Source organism: Hibiscus syriacus, unplaced genomic scaffold (assembly GCF_006381635.1).
Source record: "Hibiscus syriacus cultivar Baekdansim isolate YM2019G1 unplaced genomic scaffold, ASM638163v2 tig00113096_pilon, whole genome shotgun sequence".
NCBI lineage: Eukaryota > Viridiplantae > Streptophyta > Magnoliopsida > Malvales > Malvaceae > Hibiscus > Hibiscus syriacus.
In genome coordinates this window covers 533,603-551,234 of record NW_024063440.1, presented here as the reverse complement: position 1 = coordinate 551,234, position 17,632 = coordinate 533,603, and the positions used below count along the sequence as shown (strand labels likewise).

General features: G+C 37.7%; 2 protein-coding genes and 1 pseudogene across 2 annotated transcripts; 1 reads left to right on the top strand and 2 right to left on the bottom strand.

Annotated features, from left to right (window-relative positions):
- The first annotated feature begins 588 nt into the window (after nt 1–588).
- Nucleotides 589–2,358, top strand: LOC120185324 (annotated as a pseudogene).
- Nucleotides 2,359–3,445: 1,087 nt separating this feature from the next.
- LOC120185325 (ethylene-responsive transcription factor ERN1-like) lies at nt 3,446–4,728 on the bottom strand. The gene has a single exon (XM_039189574.1). The coding sequence runs from the start codon at nt 4,490–4,492 to the stop codon at nt 3,635–3,637; it is 858 nt and encodes a 285-aa protein (XP_039045505.1). The 5' UTR covers nt 4,493–4,728; the 3' UTR covers nt 3,446–3,634.
- A 1,038-nt stretch (nt 4,729–5,766) lies between these two features.
- On the bottom strand, nt 5,767–17,616 carry LOC120185326 (importin-5-like). Its single transcript, XM_039189575.1, has 4 exons — nt 17,372–17,616; nt 6,310–6,401; nt 6,121–6,187; nt 5,767–5,960 (listed from the first exon to the last, which is right to left on the bottom strand). Exons 1-4 carry the CDS (start codon nt 17,447–17,449, stop codon nt 5,796–5,798), a joined length of 402 nt encoding a protein of 133 aa, XP_039045506.1. The 5' UTR covers nt 17,450–17,616; the 3' UTR covers nt 5,767–5,795.
- Between the last annotated feature and the right edge of the window lie 16 nt (nt 17,617–17,632).

Sequence of the window (17,632 nt, the reverse complement as noted above, 5' to 3'; positions counted from 1 at the left end):
AATTAAAACTATTATATAATTTAAAATTTAAGATAAAATTATTTATTTAAATTACTATATGAACAAAATTAACCCTTGAAAATTTAGTTTTAATTCTAAAAAAAATATAGTTTTATATGTAAACTAAAAGATAATAAGTTCAACTACCCTCAATTGTTATTATTATATCCATGCAAATATTTTAATTGCAAGAAGCTGAAGAATCATCTCTCTGTCCTTCACTGTTTATAAAGGTGTATGAGCCAAATTAAATAATACAAGGCTTATATATATATATATATATATATATATATATATGAAGATATTTTATTAATAAACATGAAAAAGAAAAGGAAATAAATAAAAATGGTGTCCAATTCCAAAGAGTTGGAGCATGAGAGAAGAGACAAGGGAGCCAAACTGGTTCACAGTTGGCTACAAATGGAGGGACCCCAACTAACTCGTCAATAATTTCATGTCTTTTTTTTCAATTAAATATACTTCTTCGAGATTCTTTAATACCCCATTTCGTTCTCTTCCATTATTCTTCCTTCATAAGACAGAAAAAGGTTGAAGAAATAGAAAGGTTGTTTTGAAAGAAAAAAGAAGATGAGAGAAGTGATTAGCATTCATATAGGAATTCCTGTTGGGAGCTTTACTTCCTTGAACATGGAATTCAACCTAATGGCATGATGCCTAGGTGAGTTCATGTATATGTATGTTTTGCATCTTTCATGTCATCATCATCATCATCCTTATGATATTTGGTATGATTATGTCAATGGGATATTTGGTATGAATTGAAGTAAAGGTATATCATTTAAAGTGATTCTCAATGCATCTCTGGTGTTTGATTGCAGTGACACCACCGTAGGTGTTTGCCATGATGCTTTCAATACCTTCTTTAGCGAGACCGGGTCCGGGAAGCATGTGCCGAGAGCTATATTTGTCGATCTAGAACCCACTGTCATTAATGAAGTTTGAGCTGGGACTTATAGACAACTCTGTCATCCAGAGCAACTTATTTCTGGCAAGGAAGATGCTGCTAACAACTTTGCTAGAGGACATTAGACAGGTACATCCATCTGTTCTGCAATTCCTAGATGACAATTTTATTAGATCTGTTCGCTCCGTTAAGTTTCTTTGTCGTTGATGATGTTTGCTGCAGTTGGTAGGGAGATTGTGGACTTCTGCCTCGGCCGATAAGAAAATTGGCTGATAACTGTACTGGTCTGCAAGGGTTCTTGGTGTTTAATGCTGTTGGTGGTGGAACTGGTTCTGGTTTTGGTTCATTGCTTTTGGAGCGCTTATCAGTCGATTACGGAAAGAAGTCGAAACTTGGCTTCACCGTCTACCCTTCTCCTCAAGTAATTCCCTGAATACTTTAAGGAATTGTTTGAGATAATCTAGTGCCCTGGTTTTTCCCTATGCTTGAATCATTATGCCGAACCGTACAGATTTCAACTGCTGTCGTTGAGCCTTACAGTAACGTGCTCTCGACTCATTCTCTCCTTGAACACACAGATGTTGCAGTGCTTCTTGACAATGAAGCTATATATGATATATGTAGGAGATCCTTAGACATTGAAAGGCCGACGTATACGAACTTGAACTCCTTGATATCGCAAATCATATCTTCTTTAACCACTTCATTGAGGTTTGATGGTGCCATAACGTGGACGTTACAGAGTTTCAGACTAACCTTGTGCCGTATCCTCGTATTCATTTCATGCTCTCATCATATGCACCTGTAATCTCAGCTGCAAAGGCTTACCATGAGCAGCTATCGGTTCCTGAGATTACAAGTGCTGTTTTTGAACCCTCAAGCATGATGGCTAAATGTGATCCAAGGCATGGCAAGTACATGGCGTGCTGTTTAATGTACCGTGGAGACGTCGTACCGAAGGATGTCAATGCTGCTGTTGCCACCATCAAAACTAAGCGGACGATTCAGTTTGTAGACTGGTTAGTAGACATCACTTGCAATTCAGTTTGAAGGGGAAAACATGAATTTTGCCTTCTAAATGGTTCTGGTGTATCTCTTTTTCAGGTGTCCTACTGGTTTCAAGTGTGGTATCAACTATCAGCCACCCACAGTGGTACCGTGAGGTGATCTTGCTCAGGTACAACGTGCGGTGTGCATGATCAGCAACAACACAGCCGTGGCCGAGGTTTTCTCCCGAATCGACCACAAGTTTGATCTCATGTATGCCAAGAGAGCGTTTGTTCACAGGTATGTAGGTGAAGGAATGAAGGAAGGTGAATTCTCCGAAGCCCGTAAAGATCTAGCTGCGCTCGAGAAAGACTATGAGGAAGTCGGGGCAGAAGGTGGTGAAGATGAAGAAGAACCAGAAGATTACTAGATCCATATTTCATCAAATGATGTACCTCAATCTCATTTCATTTCGTCAGCTATATTTTTACTGTTGTAAGCTAGTCCCTGTACTTCATTTATTGAATTTGTCTTTCCATGTTTTTACTGGCTCTGCACCTTGAGATAGTAACCTCTCAACGTCGAATAAAAAGCTTCTACCTTGTGACGTAACATGGTGTTCGATGATTCGATCAAGTTAATTTACAATACTGATTCATTTTCCTTAAAGAACTCATTTCCAAAACATTCTCAGACATTCATACAGGGTATAGTCCAAAACCATGAAGAAAAAGACACGGTAAAATTAAACATACTCGCACCTAACCTCATCCCGGACTCGAGTAACAACGAAATCAATCGATTTTCTTATAAACTTGAAGTGTCTAAATATAACATGCAGATGAACATCCACAAAATATCTAGAATACAAAAATCAAAATTGTGTTAGGTTGGTGAGTAGGTCCCATTGGAACTCATCAATGATTTCTGTAAAGAGAATAGATGACACTATAACTAGAACCTTATCTTCATCTATCTTAATAGTTGATGTCTTGATGACCCTCCCTTGCCAGTCTGGGTCTCTTTGGTACATCCTTATCATCTACATGAACAGCTTGACCATAATTCAAGTTGCAACAGTGAAAAATAGAGCTCAAAACTGCGATAAAGGTTTTTTTTTCTAAGCATGTATTTTAGTAAACATGAAAACAAGGTTATCATTAGTCACCCAACTATCAGAAAATTCTCGATTCTCCGGGCTGTAATCCCATAGGGTGTGAGCTAACTCCAAAATCCCATCCTCAGTTTGAATTGCAGGCTGTGACTTGCCTCCATGAAGCTCAAATCGTGACCAATATAGCCTGTCAGCCATATGACTGTAAACTCATTCCCGGACCTTGTACAAACCGTCCGATCATCACATTATGGTGGCACTGAATTTTTATACCAGATTTAGTGAAGTGGGCATAGCATGATTTATGATATACACTGGTTGATAAGCATGATTGAAATATCTTAACCCCATTTGGCATAAAAAAATGAATGATACGAAGTCGTAATTAAATCAGCATGATTGCTTGGACATTTTTGTATTGAGAGATGGATGAGACTTTCCAAAGGAATAGTTGACATTTTACAAAATGGAGATCATCTCTAATCTCTGCCTGTTATTTTTGTCTCTGTAACCTACAACAACATGCATTTAAACCTAAATCTTATACTCTCTTGATTTAACAAGAAGAAATGGAAGGAAAGATCAAAATGAAGATCATTTTCAAGAATTCAAGAAAACAGAGAGCATAATGGTGGAAGATCCCACAAGGCTTCAGCAGGATCATGGAGAGTTTCAATACACTCTTGCAGTCCATTCATAGCATAAAGTGAAGCTGAGATTTGCCTTTCGACTTTCATCCTCTCGAATTCTGTCAACTCGGAACCTGTTTCCTCGGACAAAACAACATTCTTGGGCAAATTCATGATTTCTTGTGTATAAAGAAACCTATCAAACCCTGATTCATTGGTATAAGAAAAGTCTGGTTCAGAAAATGCAGACTTGAATTCCCTTGTGCAGTTACTCATGTCAGGTTTGTATGCATCATCGAAGAGCTGAGTATCTTGAACGATTTCGATAGGAGAATAATTCTCATTACTGAAGCCTCCATCGCAATTAGAAGAACTACCGCCACTAGTAGTGGTAATACTACTGCTGGGGCTAAAACTTGGGGTGGGAGCTGAGACTAAAACATTTATTTCCTTACTTTCCTTTTTGCTGTTAAGAAGATTCCGGATCCGAGACGCAAGAGGAGAATCAAACGACACCTTAGTAACAAAGTTGGTGCGAGTATCGGAGCCGCGTAGAAGGCAAGCGGCTTCATCGTAAGCTCTAGCGGCTTCTTCAGCAGTGTCGAAGGTGCCGAGCCACATCCTGATCTTCTTTGTTGTGTCTTTGATCTCAGCTACCCATTTACCAGAAGGTCTTTGTCTTACACCAACAAACTTGTTAACTTTATTGTTGCTTTTATGTCTTCCCTTGAGTTTGCCTCCTTTGCTATTTGATCTCTGCGGCTGCTGCTGTTGTTGGAACTGTATTTCCATTGGCAATAAGCAGGGATTTAGAGAACAAAAGATTTTACAAGGCATCGACTTGGTTGATTGTCAATGGACAAAGGGGATTTATATGTTTGAGATTTGTATGAGAAATCTAGATAACCATCCCACAGTGTTTTCTTGTGTTTGTCTTAATTCAGCCTACTTATGCTTGCTTTTGACTTTCACTGCAATGTCTTACCTGCCCCTTCCACAACTTGTGGTTTTAATAGAGCAATATTAAACCAATAAGAAATTGAAAAAGCTTGTCAGAGTCGGCAAAATACCTTATCCCTGCTGGGTTCAACCAAATTTTGCTCATATCATAAGTTGATTAAACATTTAAAAATGATTCTTTTAAATAATTATATAAACAAACTTATTTCAATTTATTTAAATCTTAAAAAACTTAATCCATTAAATTTTAATTTTAATACTCTGAAATGGTTAAGCAAGTATATCAAAATTAACAAATCCGTTGAGATGATCCACTTGTTTTTAACCATCTCCAAAATTCTGATTTTGAAACAAAATAGAATCTTTTTTTTTTCTTTTCAATGTTCATTACAAGACAAAGTCAACCTTTTTGAGGACAATAATGTAATTGTCAACCAAAGAATATTTTTGGTCATACAAAACCTCAAAATTTGGGCAAAGGGGGTTGTTGCTTAGTCATTGCCTTACCCCCTTGATCTCCCGAGAGTTTCAAGTCAATTTAAGACGCAATTAAAAAAATAAAAAATCAAGAGCGCCCCAAAGCTTGCCATTTGGAGGGGTTACAGATAATTCTCTAGAATCCAAAAGGTAAACCCCATTGCTCTACTTAACTCAGAATGTGCACCTACTCATTAAAATACTAATCAACATCACCTTATGCCATCAATATCATGCAATGCAAGCTCCCTTTGTTTTTATCTTCTTACATCACTAAAAACTAATTAAAAAAACAGAAATATATGAAAAAAAAATGTTTACTGAAATCATGTTTCATATTTCTTGTAAAATAGTTTCACACCAAAACTGGGGCAAGAATATACCCTTATCAGAACCTCACACTTCCTAATTTCGGCACATTCTATTATGCACATTATATACCAAAACTTTGCTATATTCTTCAACCTTCAATAATCAACATATCATCCCATTAATTGAGTGCACCTTCATCGGCTAAAAACGGTGCCAGAGAAGTTAAAGAACATGCTAATCAGTAGATGAAAACATTACTCACCAACAGAACCCTCTTTTACCGTCTATCATATGAAATTTAAAATAACGGTGGAACAAAAATAAACCCTACCCAGAAATTGTAGAAGGCTAAGAATACAAGAGGCAGAAGCTTTCCTCAAGGACACCATAACTAAGATGACAGTATTGATTGCAACGCAAGCTGCTGCTGTGGCTGCAACGATGACCGGGTTGATGCCAGTGTCGATGCGGGTAATGATTGCTGGAAGTGTCGTATCAGATTAATCATTCTACTAGCAGTTTGCTCAGTTGCCAGATCTTTACCAGCACATAGAACCTATATCATAAATTTACAAATAAACAACGATGGAAACGATAACCTAGAGCAAAAGGTACCAGCACATAGAACATATATCATAAATTTACAAATAAACAACGATGGAAACGATAACCTAGAACAAAAGGAACAAACAGTCGAAATATGGTAAAGATGATACCTCTGCGAAAACAGAAACAATCTTGGGAAGATATTGATTGTTGGGCCCTAAAAGTTCCTGATCAGACCTGATAACAGATGCAATTGTTTTTTTTTAAATTGCAGTGAGAAGTATCAGGAAAAATGAATTAAACAAATTATCAGAGACAAACTTTTCACAGACTGTCCCAATAACTCTATAATCGTATACCTTTCAACCATGGAACATAGCTGGTCATGAACAAGCTTGGCCTCGATCAGATCACCTTTAATTGGTAAGCAACTTAACCAAGCTGGGACAATCTACACAATGGAAAGATCAATGGCATGATAAAGTAGCTAGTTTTCTATCTACCTCGCTAACAGGACATCGAACTGAATAGGCAATTATCAGAGAGAAAATTGAGGTTATTACAAGAACTTTTTTATTAGAAAGGCGAAGAACCAGGAATTGTAGCTGTAGATTGTATATAAGATTTATTTATTATTTGTAAATAATTTGTTAGTTAGTTTAGGATAAATCTCCTAATTTATCTCTAATTTAAATTTTAAATAGAAATTGAATTAGGTTAGACTTCTTATACAAAAGAGGTTCTTATTAAAAGGATGGGGACTCTCTTCTTTTTCTGTAACCCAGTTTAGAAATAGAAATCAGAATTCTATTTCCTCAAACTACATGGTATCAGCTAGGGTACGTTCCTAAATCAAATTAAAAAAAAAGAAGAAACCCTTCACGATGGCTGTCACTGCAAAAAATTCAGCCACCGCAGAAAATTCAGCCAGCTTCAATGCGCAGCAGCTTGTGGATCTCAAAAAATTAATTCAGCGGACACTCTTCAACCCAAACCAATTCTGCATCTGCAACATATTTTTGTAACTTCACATTTCACTCAAATTCTACGCTACTTTCATGGATAGTCGACTCTGGTGCTACTGATCATATGACAGGAAACCACAGCCTGTTTCTAACGATTTCACAGCCAACCATTCAAAGACATGTGAAGACTGCTGATGGAACTTTAGTTTCTGTTCAGGGTGTTGGATCCATGTTTGTAAACAGTGGTCTTATGCTTCAAAATGTTCTCTATGTTCCAAATCTTCAGAGCAAATTGTTATTTGTTAGTCGGTTGTGCATTGATCTTCATTGTCGTACTAAATTCAGTTCTGTTGGTTGTGTTTTTCAGGAACTGAACTCGGAGAAGGTGATTGACAGTGTTGATCTGTGTGGTGGACTATACATTCTTGAAGGTCAATCTCCTCCTAAAAGACAAGCTCTATCAAGTTGCACCAACAATCATGTTTGTTTTTCTTCTCTTATGTCTAGCTTAAACTCAAATGAAATCCTGTTATGGCACTTTCGCCTTGTCATCCTAGTTTCCATTATCTAAAACGATTGTTTCCAAAATTATTTCTTAGTAAAAATCCATCCTCTTTTCATTGTGACATATGTGAGTTGGCAAAAAATAAACGGAATCCCTATCCTCCATCTTCATATAAACCATCTCAATCGTTCTCTCTTATCCATAGTGACATCTGGGTCCATCTATGGTTAAAAATATTTCTGGGGCTAGGTGGTTCATTTCTTTTATCGATGACCATTCTTAGACCACTTGGACATATTTAATGAAACAAAAATCCGAAACAGAGTATTTTTAAGGCGTTTTATACGATAGTTCACACCCAATTTTCTTCTAAAATTAACATTCTAAGGAGTGATAACGGGACTGAATATTTCACAAATACCTTGGGTACATTCTTTGCAGAAAAGGGCATTATCCATATTAGTTCATGTGTGAACACTCCACAACAAAATGGAGTTGCAGAGCCAAAAAAAAACAAACATCTTTTAAAGGTGACTCGTTCTCTGCTTTTTTTTCTTCAAATGTTCCAAAATCGTTTTGGGGAGAAGCTTTACTTACTGCCACCTATCTTATAAATCACCTATTCAGTCATGTTATAGGCATCCAAACACCGAGAGATGTCTTTCTCCAGCAGTTTTCTTTTTTCAAACCTATGGCTTCCACATTACCGATAAAATTTTTGGATCTTCTGTCTTTGTTCACATCCATAGACAATTTCGGGGTAAGTTCGATCCTAGGATTGTCGAGTGTGATTTTTTAGGGTATTTGTCTCTTAAAAAGGGCTATAAATGCTATTCTCCTATCACTAAAAAATTATACATTTCTATGGATGTTACATTCCACAAATTTCAGCCTTATTTCTAAGCTTCTAAAATTCAAGGGAGGTGTTGGGATGAATTTCAGCCTTAAACAATACAGTTACCTCTTGATGACCCTGCTTCTATATCACAATTAACCCAACCCGTACTCCAACTTGAACCAAATTCTCCTACACCTGAAAACACTCCTTCAGCAACTCGACTTGAACAAAGGGAATTTAGAGTCTATACAAGGAGGAAAAGGCTTTTTCCACGTGTTGCTACACCAGTTAGGACAGCTCAAGAATTGGCCCCGATTCCAATTCCTTTACATGATGAGCAAGGTGTGAATTCGTTAAGTGTTGACACGGCTCCTATAATTGATACATCTAATCTACCAATTGCTCAGAGAAAAGGTGTCCGAAAGTGCACTGCTTATCCTATACAACGATATGTTGCCTATAGAAAATTGATGCTTTCATTCAAAGCCTTTACTGCTAAACTTAATCAAGTGCATATTACTAAATCTATAAATGAAGCTTTAAAGGATCCGAGGTGGAAAAAGGCTGTTGAAGAGGAAATTCAGGCACTCGAAGATTACAAGACCTGGTCTTACCTGACTTACCTCCGAGAAAAAAAGGCAGTGAGTTATAAATGGGTTTTCACGGCGAAATATAATGTAGATGGGAGCATTGAGAGGTCCAAAGCTAGTCTGGTAGAAAGGGGTTTCACACAATCTTATGGGATTGATTATTAGGAGACATTTACTCCAGTGGCAAAGCTCAATACAGTGCGAATTTTGTCATCACTTGTAGCAAATCTTGACTGGCCTCTCCATCAACTTGACATTAAGAATGCCTTTCTTAAGAGGAGGTATATGCAACAACCTCCTGGATTAAACACAAACTCTAGTCCAGGCAAGGTATGTAAGCTTCTGAAATCCCTATATGGCCTTAAACAATCACCTAGAGCTTGGTTTGATAGGTTTACTAAAGCTATACTGAAATTTGGCTATCTTGGATGTCAATCTGACCATACTATGTCTGCCAAAACTTCTTCAGAAAATAAAAAGGCTATTTTGATTGTTTATGTTAATGATATAATCATCACGGGTGATGATTACTTGAAAATACAGAAACTTAAGGCTTTTTTGGCATGAGGAATTTGTGAAGCTATTCGAGTTCAACAGTTGCTAAAAGAACTTCAAATGAATCATAGTGAGGATTTTGAACTTAAGTCCTTTTTGGCACAAGGAATTTGTGAAGATATTCGAGCTCAACGGTTGCTAAAAGAACTTCAAATGAATCACAGTGAGGATTTTGATCTTAGTTGTGATAATCAATCTGCCATTTGCATTGCCAAGAATCTAGTACAGCACGACCGAATAAAGCATATAGTGATAGGTCATTTCTTTACCTTTGAGAAGGTAACAAATGGAACAGTTAAGCTTAATTTTGTTTCTACTCATGAGCAGCTGGCCGATGTGCTTACCAAGATACTTCCTAGAATCAACTTTGACGAGCTTACATCCAAGCTGGGACTTTATAGTATATACCCACCATTATCCTTTATTTTTCCCTTAAATGCTAAGAAACGTTTGAAGATAAATTGTTGTTCTATCTCAAACCAATTTTCATCCCAGACACTAATTAAGCCCCCCGCTGCCCCTTCTGAAGGGGACGAAGCCAGCGCTTTCAACTTTTTCCCACCAAGCTTCCTCAATAAAGCCTGATTCGATGACTCCAATTTCGTCTCCTACAGAAACACTATAACTGGTTTCCTCCTTAAAATCAAGCTCATCACTGTCCTTACCTTCTCTTTCCTTCCCAAACCCATGATATTCCAAGATACACATGAAAAAATTGACATATATAAATGGTTCGACTTTCCCCTGCAAAGATGGGGCTCAAATCCCACCTTCCACAACCTTGCTTTTACTCGTCTCTTCAAATTTCCTTGCAAAGGCTTTTTTCCCACCACGAAATGTTATACCCAGCAATTTACTCACCTCCCATGTGGTATTTAATTCCTCATTAGCTTCTTGAAACCTCACCGAATTGTCTCACTATTCTGACCTGCATCTGTCTATTTTCCCCTGAGTTGCGGTAGACTCTTTCGAATAACCTCTTTTTGACCTTGCCATCCTCTTCATTTCTTCTCAAAGTATTATAATTTTCCATGAGTGGAGACCCACTGCTTTCTCTTAACCCATCTGCTCCACCGCTTTTAGGAAGTAAATCAATCTCCTCCATTATGCCAAACCCATCCCCCTCAACCGCTAAAGGGATTTGGGCCATGTCTCCAACCTCGTTTCTGAACTCCCCATAGGCTAATTTAATTACTAGCCCTGCAGGAACAATTTTGGAAACGTGCGACCTTGGCTCACTCGCTTCTTCTGATTGAGCCTGCTCGTTACAGGCTAAATCCACATTTTCCCTTAACCCAAGGCCCACATAATCCCCAATTAAACCTTTTGTATGTTCAAGACACTCTGTCCCCCCTCCATTAATTATCTCGTTATCCTTACCCAACAATAATAACTTCTATCTCCTGCTATCCTCTGAAACACCAGTTATCCTCCCATCTTCTAGCCACGCGATAACCCTGTTTTGGGACTCTTCATTCGAATTTTCTTCTCCCTCAGCCAGCACTGCATGTCTTCCATTGTCTAGGTTCTCCTCCCACGATTCCTTGGTAAAGTGATCCTCTAAAAAACCATATTGTTCTTTCTCTCGAAGATAACACTGTTTCTGAAAAACTGACCCAATTCTGATTCTGACTTTGAAAGATCTTCCATATGCTCCAAACGTGATCATCTTTGGAACATCGAACGGGCTTGCCACTCTAAAACAATCTTGTTATCGAAAAATACTCTATGTTCATTATTGCCTCCAGGATATCCACCAGCGTTCCCCATCTTTCAACTAACCTCTGTAAGAAGGATTCCTGACAACATAGAAGAGGAGCTCCAAACAAATCAACCAAGCAGTACGCCATTGGAATCCCATTTTCATCAAGAAGCGGTGCCACCCAATCAAACCAAAATGACAGTTCATCTTTCTTACTGCTCCATATCTCATATAATGCTTCAACCGACTGAAAGATTATAATGTAAGAGTTCCAAGCATATCCCAAACTTACCAACTTTACATCAATACCATCACTGTGCAAAGCCTTCTGAACCAGTTCCAACTCAACCGAAGCCTTAATGATTCCCGTCAATTAACGCTTCATCCACTTTGCTATTTCGTAGGAAAATGCATCTCAAATAAGTTCTTCATTCTTGTTCCTACTTTTGAACCCCCCTTTGTTCTCCCATGACTTTTGGCATTCCCTTAACCTCTTGTTCTTAATCAACACTTTTTTGTAAGACCTATCATCTCTTACACTACTCAAGGTCTCATTTCCTACCCTATTTTTACCTTTTCCCTTACCATATGACTTTTTCTTTTTGTCTGAACTCTACTTGTCATTGCTGATACTCTACGCGGATTCTAATACTTAGCTACCCCACTGATACTTTCCTCCCATCTATCATCGATCCATTAACTTTCGCGATTGCATTCACCATGCTCTTCTCATTAGCAAACTGGACAAAAGCAAACATATAGACTTTGTATTTTGGTTTATCCAAAACATTCGGGATGAAGACTCTGCTAACAGACCCATGATACTGAAACAACTCCCTCAACGCACTCCTTGACACACTTCAACTCAGATTATCTACGAACACTGTCTATACCTCACCGGAGGAAGACCGATTTTTTGACTTCTTTGACGCTCTCTATCTCACTCTCTTTCCCATTTTTTTAACAATTGCCACTACTATCAAAAAGCTCCAATCTCTCATTTTAACTCACAAAATAATTGTTAAAGTTAAAAAAGTCACCACCACCTCCCTTTTTCTCCCTTCTCTTGTATTCATAATGTGGCCATGGCAACATACTTTTTTGAGAAAATAATGATTATGTATTTCTCTAACAGCAGATTACAAATTTAAAGGAAGAATTAGTACAAAAGATAGAAAAGAATCCCTAAAAATTAAAAACTACAATTAGAAACATATTTACACTAGGTTAACTCCTAAAAATAAGAAATAGGATTCAGTCCCTTAATTCTGAGATTTCCAACACTCCCCCTCAAGCTGGCGTGTAGATATTTATCAATCCTAGCTTGCCAATAAAATCTTCAAACATGTTCTTACTCAGACCTTTAGTTAGCAAGTCTGCAACTTGTTGCTTAGTTGGAAGATAGATGATACAAACTTCTCCTGAATTTACCTTCTCTTTGATGAAATGACGATCTATCTCCACTTGTTTAGTACGATCGTGATGAACTGAGTTATGTGCTATACTGACATCATCTTGATTATACCTTTATAGGTTTAACATAGGATACTTTAAGTTCATTAATCTTTGTAACCAAATTCCCTCACATATACCATGAGATAGCTCGATATTCTGTCTCTGCACTGCTACGAGCCACAACAGACTATTTTTTACTTCTCCATGTCACAAGATTGCCCAACACATAGCTATAAGAACCACTTGTAGATAGTCTTTCACTCACTGATCTTGCCCAATCTGCATCAGTGTAAAGTTCTTTGTCACGACTGGTGTTTTTCTTGAAATGTAGACCTTTTCCCCGTGTTCTCTTCAAATACCTTAGCATCCTGTAAACTGTCTGATGACGCTCGCACCAAATGCAATATCAGGTCGGGTGTGAGATAGATAAATAAGTTTTCCCACAAGTCGCTAGTATCTCCCCCTGTCTACTTCCTCATCATCATCATTGCCTAGCTTAGAATTGAACTCCATTGGGGTCTCGGCAGGTTTACAACGTAACATGCCAGTTTCAGCCAATAAATCAAGAACGTACTTTCGTTGGGAAATAGAAATGCTTGTCCTTGTCCGTGCTACTTCCAAGCCAAGGAAGTATTTGAGATTCCCGAAATCTTTAAGCTCAAAGTTTATGCTGAGGAAGTGTTTTAGTTTCATCAACTCACTCGAATCATCCCCTGTTAGAATAATATCAACATAGACAATAAGAATAGAGTATTTCCTACTTCCCGAATGTTTGTAAAATAGTGTATGATCTGCTTGCCCTTGGGTGTAATTCCTGCTGGTCATAGCCTTGGCAAACCGGCTGAACCAAGCTCTTGGGGACTATTTCAGTCCGTATAGTGACTTCTTTAATCTGCATACTCTCCCTTTTTCTTCTTCAAAACATGGTGGAAAGTCCATATATACCTCCTCGCTCAAGTCTCCGTTGAGGAATGTATTTTTTACATCAAGTTGTGTTAAGGGCCAATCAAGGTTGACAGCTAAGGAAAGGAACATTTGAACAGTATTAAGCTTTGCAACGGGGGCAAATGTCTCATCATAGTCGAGACCATAGGTTCGAGTAAAGCCTCTTGCCACAAGTCAGGCCTTGTGCCGATCAATACTCTCATCAAGCTTGATTTTTTAGGAGAAAATCCATTTACAACCCACAGTTTTCTTCCCTTCTGGCAGATTTGTAACTTCCCATGTCCCATTATTTTTTAGAGCATTCATTTCTTCAAAAACAACATTTCTCCATTCGGTTGATTTCAAAGCCTCTTTCACATTTATTGGAGTTTCTACACTATCAATATTAGTTACAAAAGTTTTGTAAGCTTTAGATAAATTTCCATAGGATACAAACTGAGAGATTGGATGCTGAGTACAAGTTATTGTGCCTTTACGAACAGCAATAGGAAGGTTCATATTCGACGAACCAAGAGATTGATCTGGAACTGGATAGTCCTCGGAGTTGGATGAATTTGGCACTGCTGCTATGTCATTTTTAGGAGGGAAATGTTCCCGAGAATAAATAATGATTTCTGGAGGCTGTAGCTGGGGTTTCTCAGAGGGATTAGGTTGCTGAAGCTTACTTCCAATGGGGATTTCATCGCTGGGAAGTTCATTTCTCTCCAGTGGAACACTCAAATCTGGTGTTATGAGGACAGGGTCATCCTTAGAATTTTGTGTGACAGTGGTGTTAAGGATAGGCTCAGGGGTTATAATAAGAAGAGTATGAAGTGTCTCATCTTCACTAAGAGTCTTTCCCTGAAGATGAGTGGAAGAAAAATATGGTTCGTTTTCAAAAAAGCATGACACCATGAGAGACAAATATGCGGTGCAAGGTGGGTGAGTAATATTTGTATCCTTTTTGTGTGGATGAGTAGCCAACAAAGACGCATATGTGTGCTCGGGGATCAAGTTTGGATTGATTAGGTTGGTGATTATGTACAAAGGCTTTACAACCAAATATATTGGCTGGTAGGATAAGAACACGAAATAGGGGGAAGTTTTTTTTGTAGGATATGTAAAGGAGTTTGGAGATTAAGAACTCTAGAGGGCATACGATTTATTAAATAACATGCAGTAAGGACAACCTCCCCCCATAGGTATTTTGGAACTTTCATGTAAGGCTCGAGCAATAGCTAGTAGGTGTCTATTTTTTCTTTCTGAGATCCCGTTTTGTTGAGGTGTGTCAGGACAAGAGTTTTGATGAATGATGCCTTGTTCATAGAGATAGGGGCTTAAAACATAATTGAAATACTCCCTTCCATTATCAGTGATGAGCATGTGTATGTTTTAGTCAAATTAGGTTCGGATCATGGAGTGGAAATTCTAGAATACTTTTGGTTTTTCTGTTTTTTCTTTTAGAAGGTAAACCTAACATACTCTAGTATAGTCATCAATAAAGGTTATGAACCATCTAGCACCAATGATATTTTTAACACGACTTGGCCCCCATAGGTCACTATAAATCAAGGAGAAAGGTTTGGATTGTTTATAAAGCTTCAAAGGATAAGGAACACATATATGTTTTGACAATTGACAGATTTCATATTTTAGGGAATTGATTTTTTTATTTCGAAATAACATAGGAAGCAAATGCTTCAAATACAATAAATTTGGATGTCCTAACCTACGATGCCACATCATGACAGTGTCCTCGTTTGAAGCAGAGAGAGCAAATACTCCTTTTTTATTCTTGTCCTTGTAGTCATCCCACATATAGAGTCCATCATCAACCTTAGCAGTGCTAATCATCCTTCCCGATTTATGTTCCTGTATAATACAACCATCAGCAGAAAATTCAGCACAAACAACCTTGTCTTCAGTAAGTTTACTTACTGACAGTAAAATGTAAGATAAACTAGGGACATAAAGAACTTTCTCGAGCAAGAAGTCCTTAGTGAGTCGAACAACTCCAATTCTAGCAATAGATGAGTATGAACCATCAACTATCCGAATTCGAGATTGGTTGTGGCAGGGGGCATACGTATGAAATAGTGATAAATTACATGTCATGTGATCAGATGCTCCCGAATCTAAAATCCAGGATGGATGATAACTAGATTCAGAAGTAATATTAAAAGCAATACCATGAACAACCAAGGAACCATGGCTTATTGGTGCACCAAGTAACTTTTGAAGAGTTTTAAGTTGGGACTTTGTTAGGCGAACATCCTGAACGGCTTCAGTAGGTACATGGGTCACAGTGGATGAGCTGCCCAAGGATAAAAGAGCCTTATTTTCCTTCTGAATAATTTTTGTTGTACCAGCATAACCATGGAGCTTGAAACATTTCTCCTTTGTGTGACCAATACGGTTACAGTAGCTACACCAAAGTCGATCCTTGAGCGACTTAGTTTTGAATCATTCCCTGCTCGATTCTTTTGAGATTGAGGGCCCCTTGAGACCAGGGCAGATGATTCAGTAGGATTATGACCATAATTGGTCACAGGTTTTGGTTCCTTGATATCTCCCATCATTACTCGGCGATGAGTTTCTTCTCTCCGAACCTCTGCAAATGCTTCTCCAATGGTTGGAAGAGGGGTCCTACACAGAATACAGCCACGAACTTCGTCCAAGTCTCAGTTCAGCCCTGCTAGGAACTCATAGAGTCGTTCTTTATTGAGATGTGACATGAACTTGGTGTGCTCCAAGTCTTCACCCCAATCCACTTCAGAGTACATATCGAGTTCCTCCCATAAGACTTTTAAGTTGTTGTAGTACTGTGTAACTTCAAGAGTTCCTTGCTGAATGTCTTTTAATTTTAGCTTGATTTCAAAAACTTAAGCATTTCCTAGATCAGAATAATTCTCCTTGACTGCATCCCATATTTCTTTTGCAGTCTTGAATAAGAGGTAGGTTCGGCTTATGTGACTCTCCATGGAGTTGATCAGCTAGGCTATGACAATAGAATTATTGAGTTCTCACGTAGGATCAGTAAGGGGAGGACGTGGAATTTCTCCACTGATATATCCTAGTTTCCCACGGCCTCAAATCACCATGAGTACTGATTGGGACCACTGTAAAAAGTTCTTCCCATCTAATCGGTGATTGGTGATTGTGAGGGACGAATTAACATCACTATGAGACAGTGCTTTATTGACATTCTGAGTTACTTGTGAAGTCTCAGAATCATAAATATTTACAATGTTTACCATGATAGAAAGACAAGACACGAGAAAAAACTAAAGAAGTAGAATGGATCAGAAATATCCCTACAGCTCTGATACCATGAACAGATTTGAGAAAATAATGATTATGTATTTCTCTAACAGCAGATTACAACTTTAAAGGAAGAATTAGTACAAAAAATATGAAAATATCTCTAAAAATTAAGAACAACAATTAAAGACATATTTACACTAGGTTAACTCCTAAAAGTAAGGAAGAAGATTCAGTCCTTTAATTCAAGGATTTTCAACATTTTTAGTTAAGGACTTGTTAGGTAGTTAAGCCACTGTGTATAGAAAGGCAGAATTCCTAACTCTTTTCATCTTAGCTAGTTAAGAAAAATACTGATTGAAACTGGAATCCCAGAAATGCATTCCAGTCTAGGACTGTCTGCATTACAATAGGGAAAATTAAAGGTACAATACTAATGCAATGGAAATAATGAGCCATGCAAGAAATATTTCTCCATAATAATCACAAATCTCAGCTGTGACAAAGTCATATGAATATGAACATCAACCAGTCTAACAATGAAGTGCACAGATCGAGCAAAATAATTAATTTGATTGTAAAAAAAAAAGATGTACAGAAAAAATATTGCACAAAGATACAAATACCTGAGCAACATCTATACTATCCTGATGAAATTGGCATATTTTCCCAAGAGCTGAAACAGCATTGTCATAAGCCATCATGTTGTCTGAATGCAAAGCATTAGGATGTCTAAAAACAACATTCAACCTGAAGAGGGCCTCTATAAGGAAGAAAATTAAAAAAAAAATATCCTTTTGTTAAAGTTAAGGAGACAACTACTTAAAGGAAAAAGGTAGTAATGCAAGTGTGCAGCAACCTTGAATAAGAGGTTTAAACACCGATCT

Coding starts and splice junctions, on each gene's coding strand:
- LOC120185325 (XM_039189574.1), bottom strand. CDS start 4,492: ATGCCTTGTAAAATCTTTTGTTCTCTAAATCCCTGCTTATTGCCAATG.
- LOC120185326 (XM_039189575.1), bottom strand. CDS start 17,449: ATGATGGCTTATGACAATGCTGTTTCAGCTCTTGGGAAAATATGCCAA. Junction 6,402..17,371: donor ATAGTATAGATGTTGCTCAG/GTATTTGTATCT, acceptor TCCATTGTGTAG/ATTGTCCCAGCTTGGTTAAG. Junction 5,961..6,120: donor TTGTTTCTGTTTTCGCAGAG/GTATCATCTTTA, acceptor TTTATGATATAG/GTTCTATGTGCTGGTAAAGA.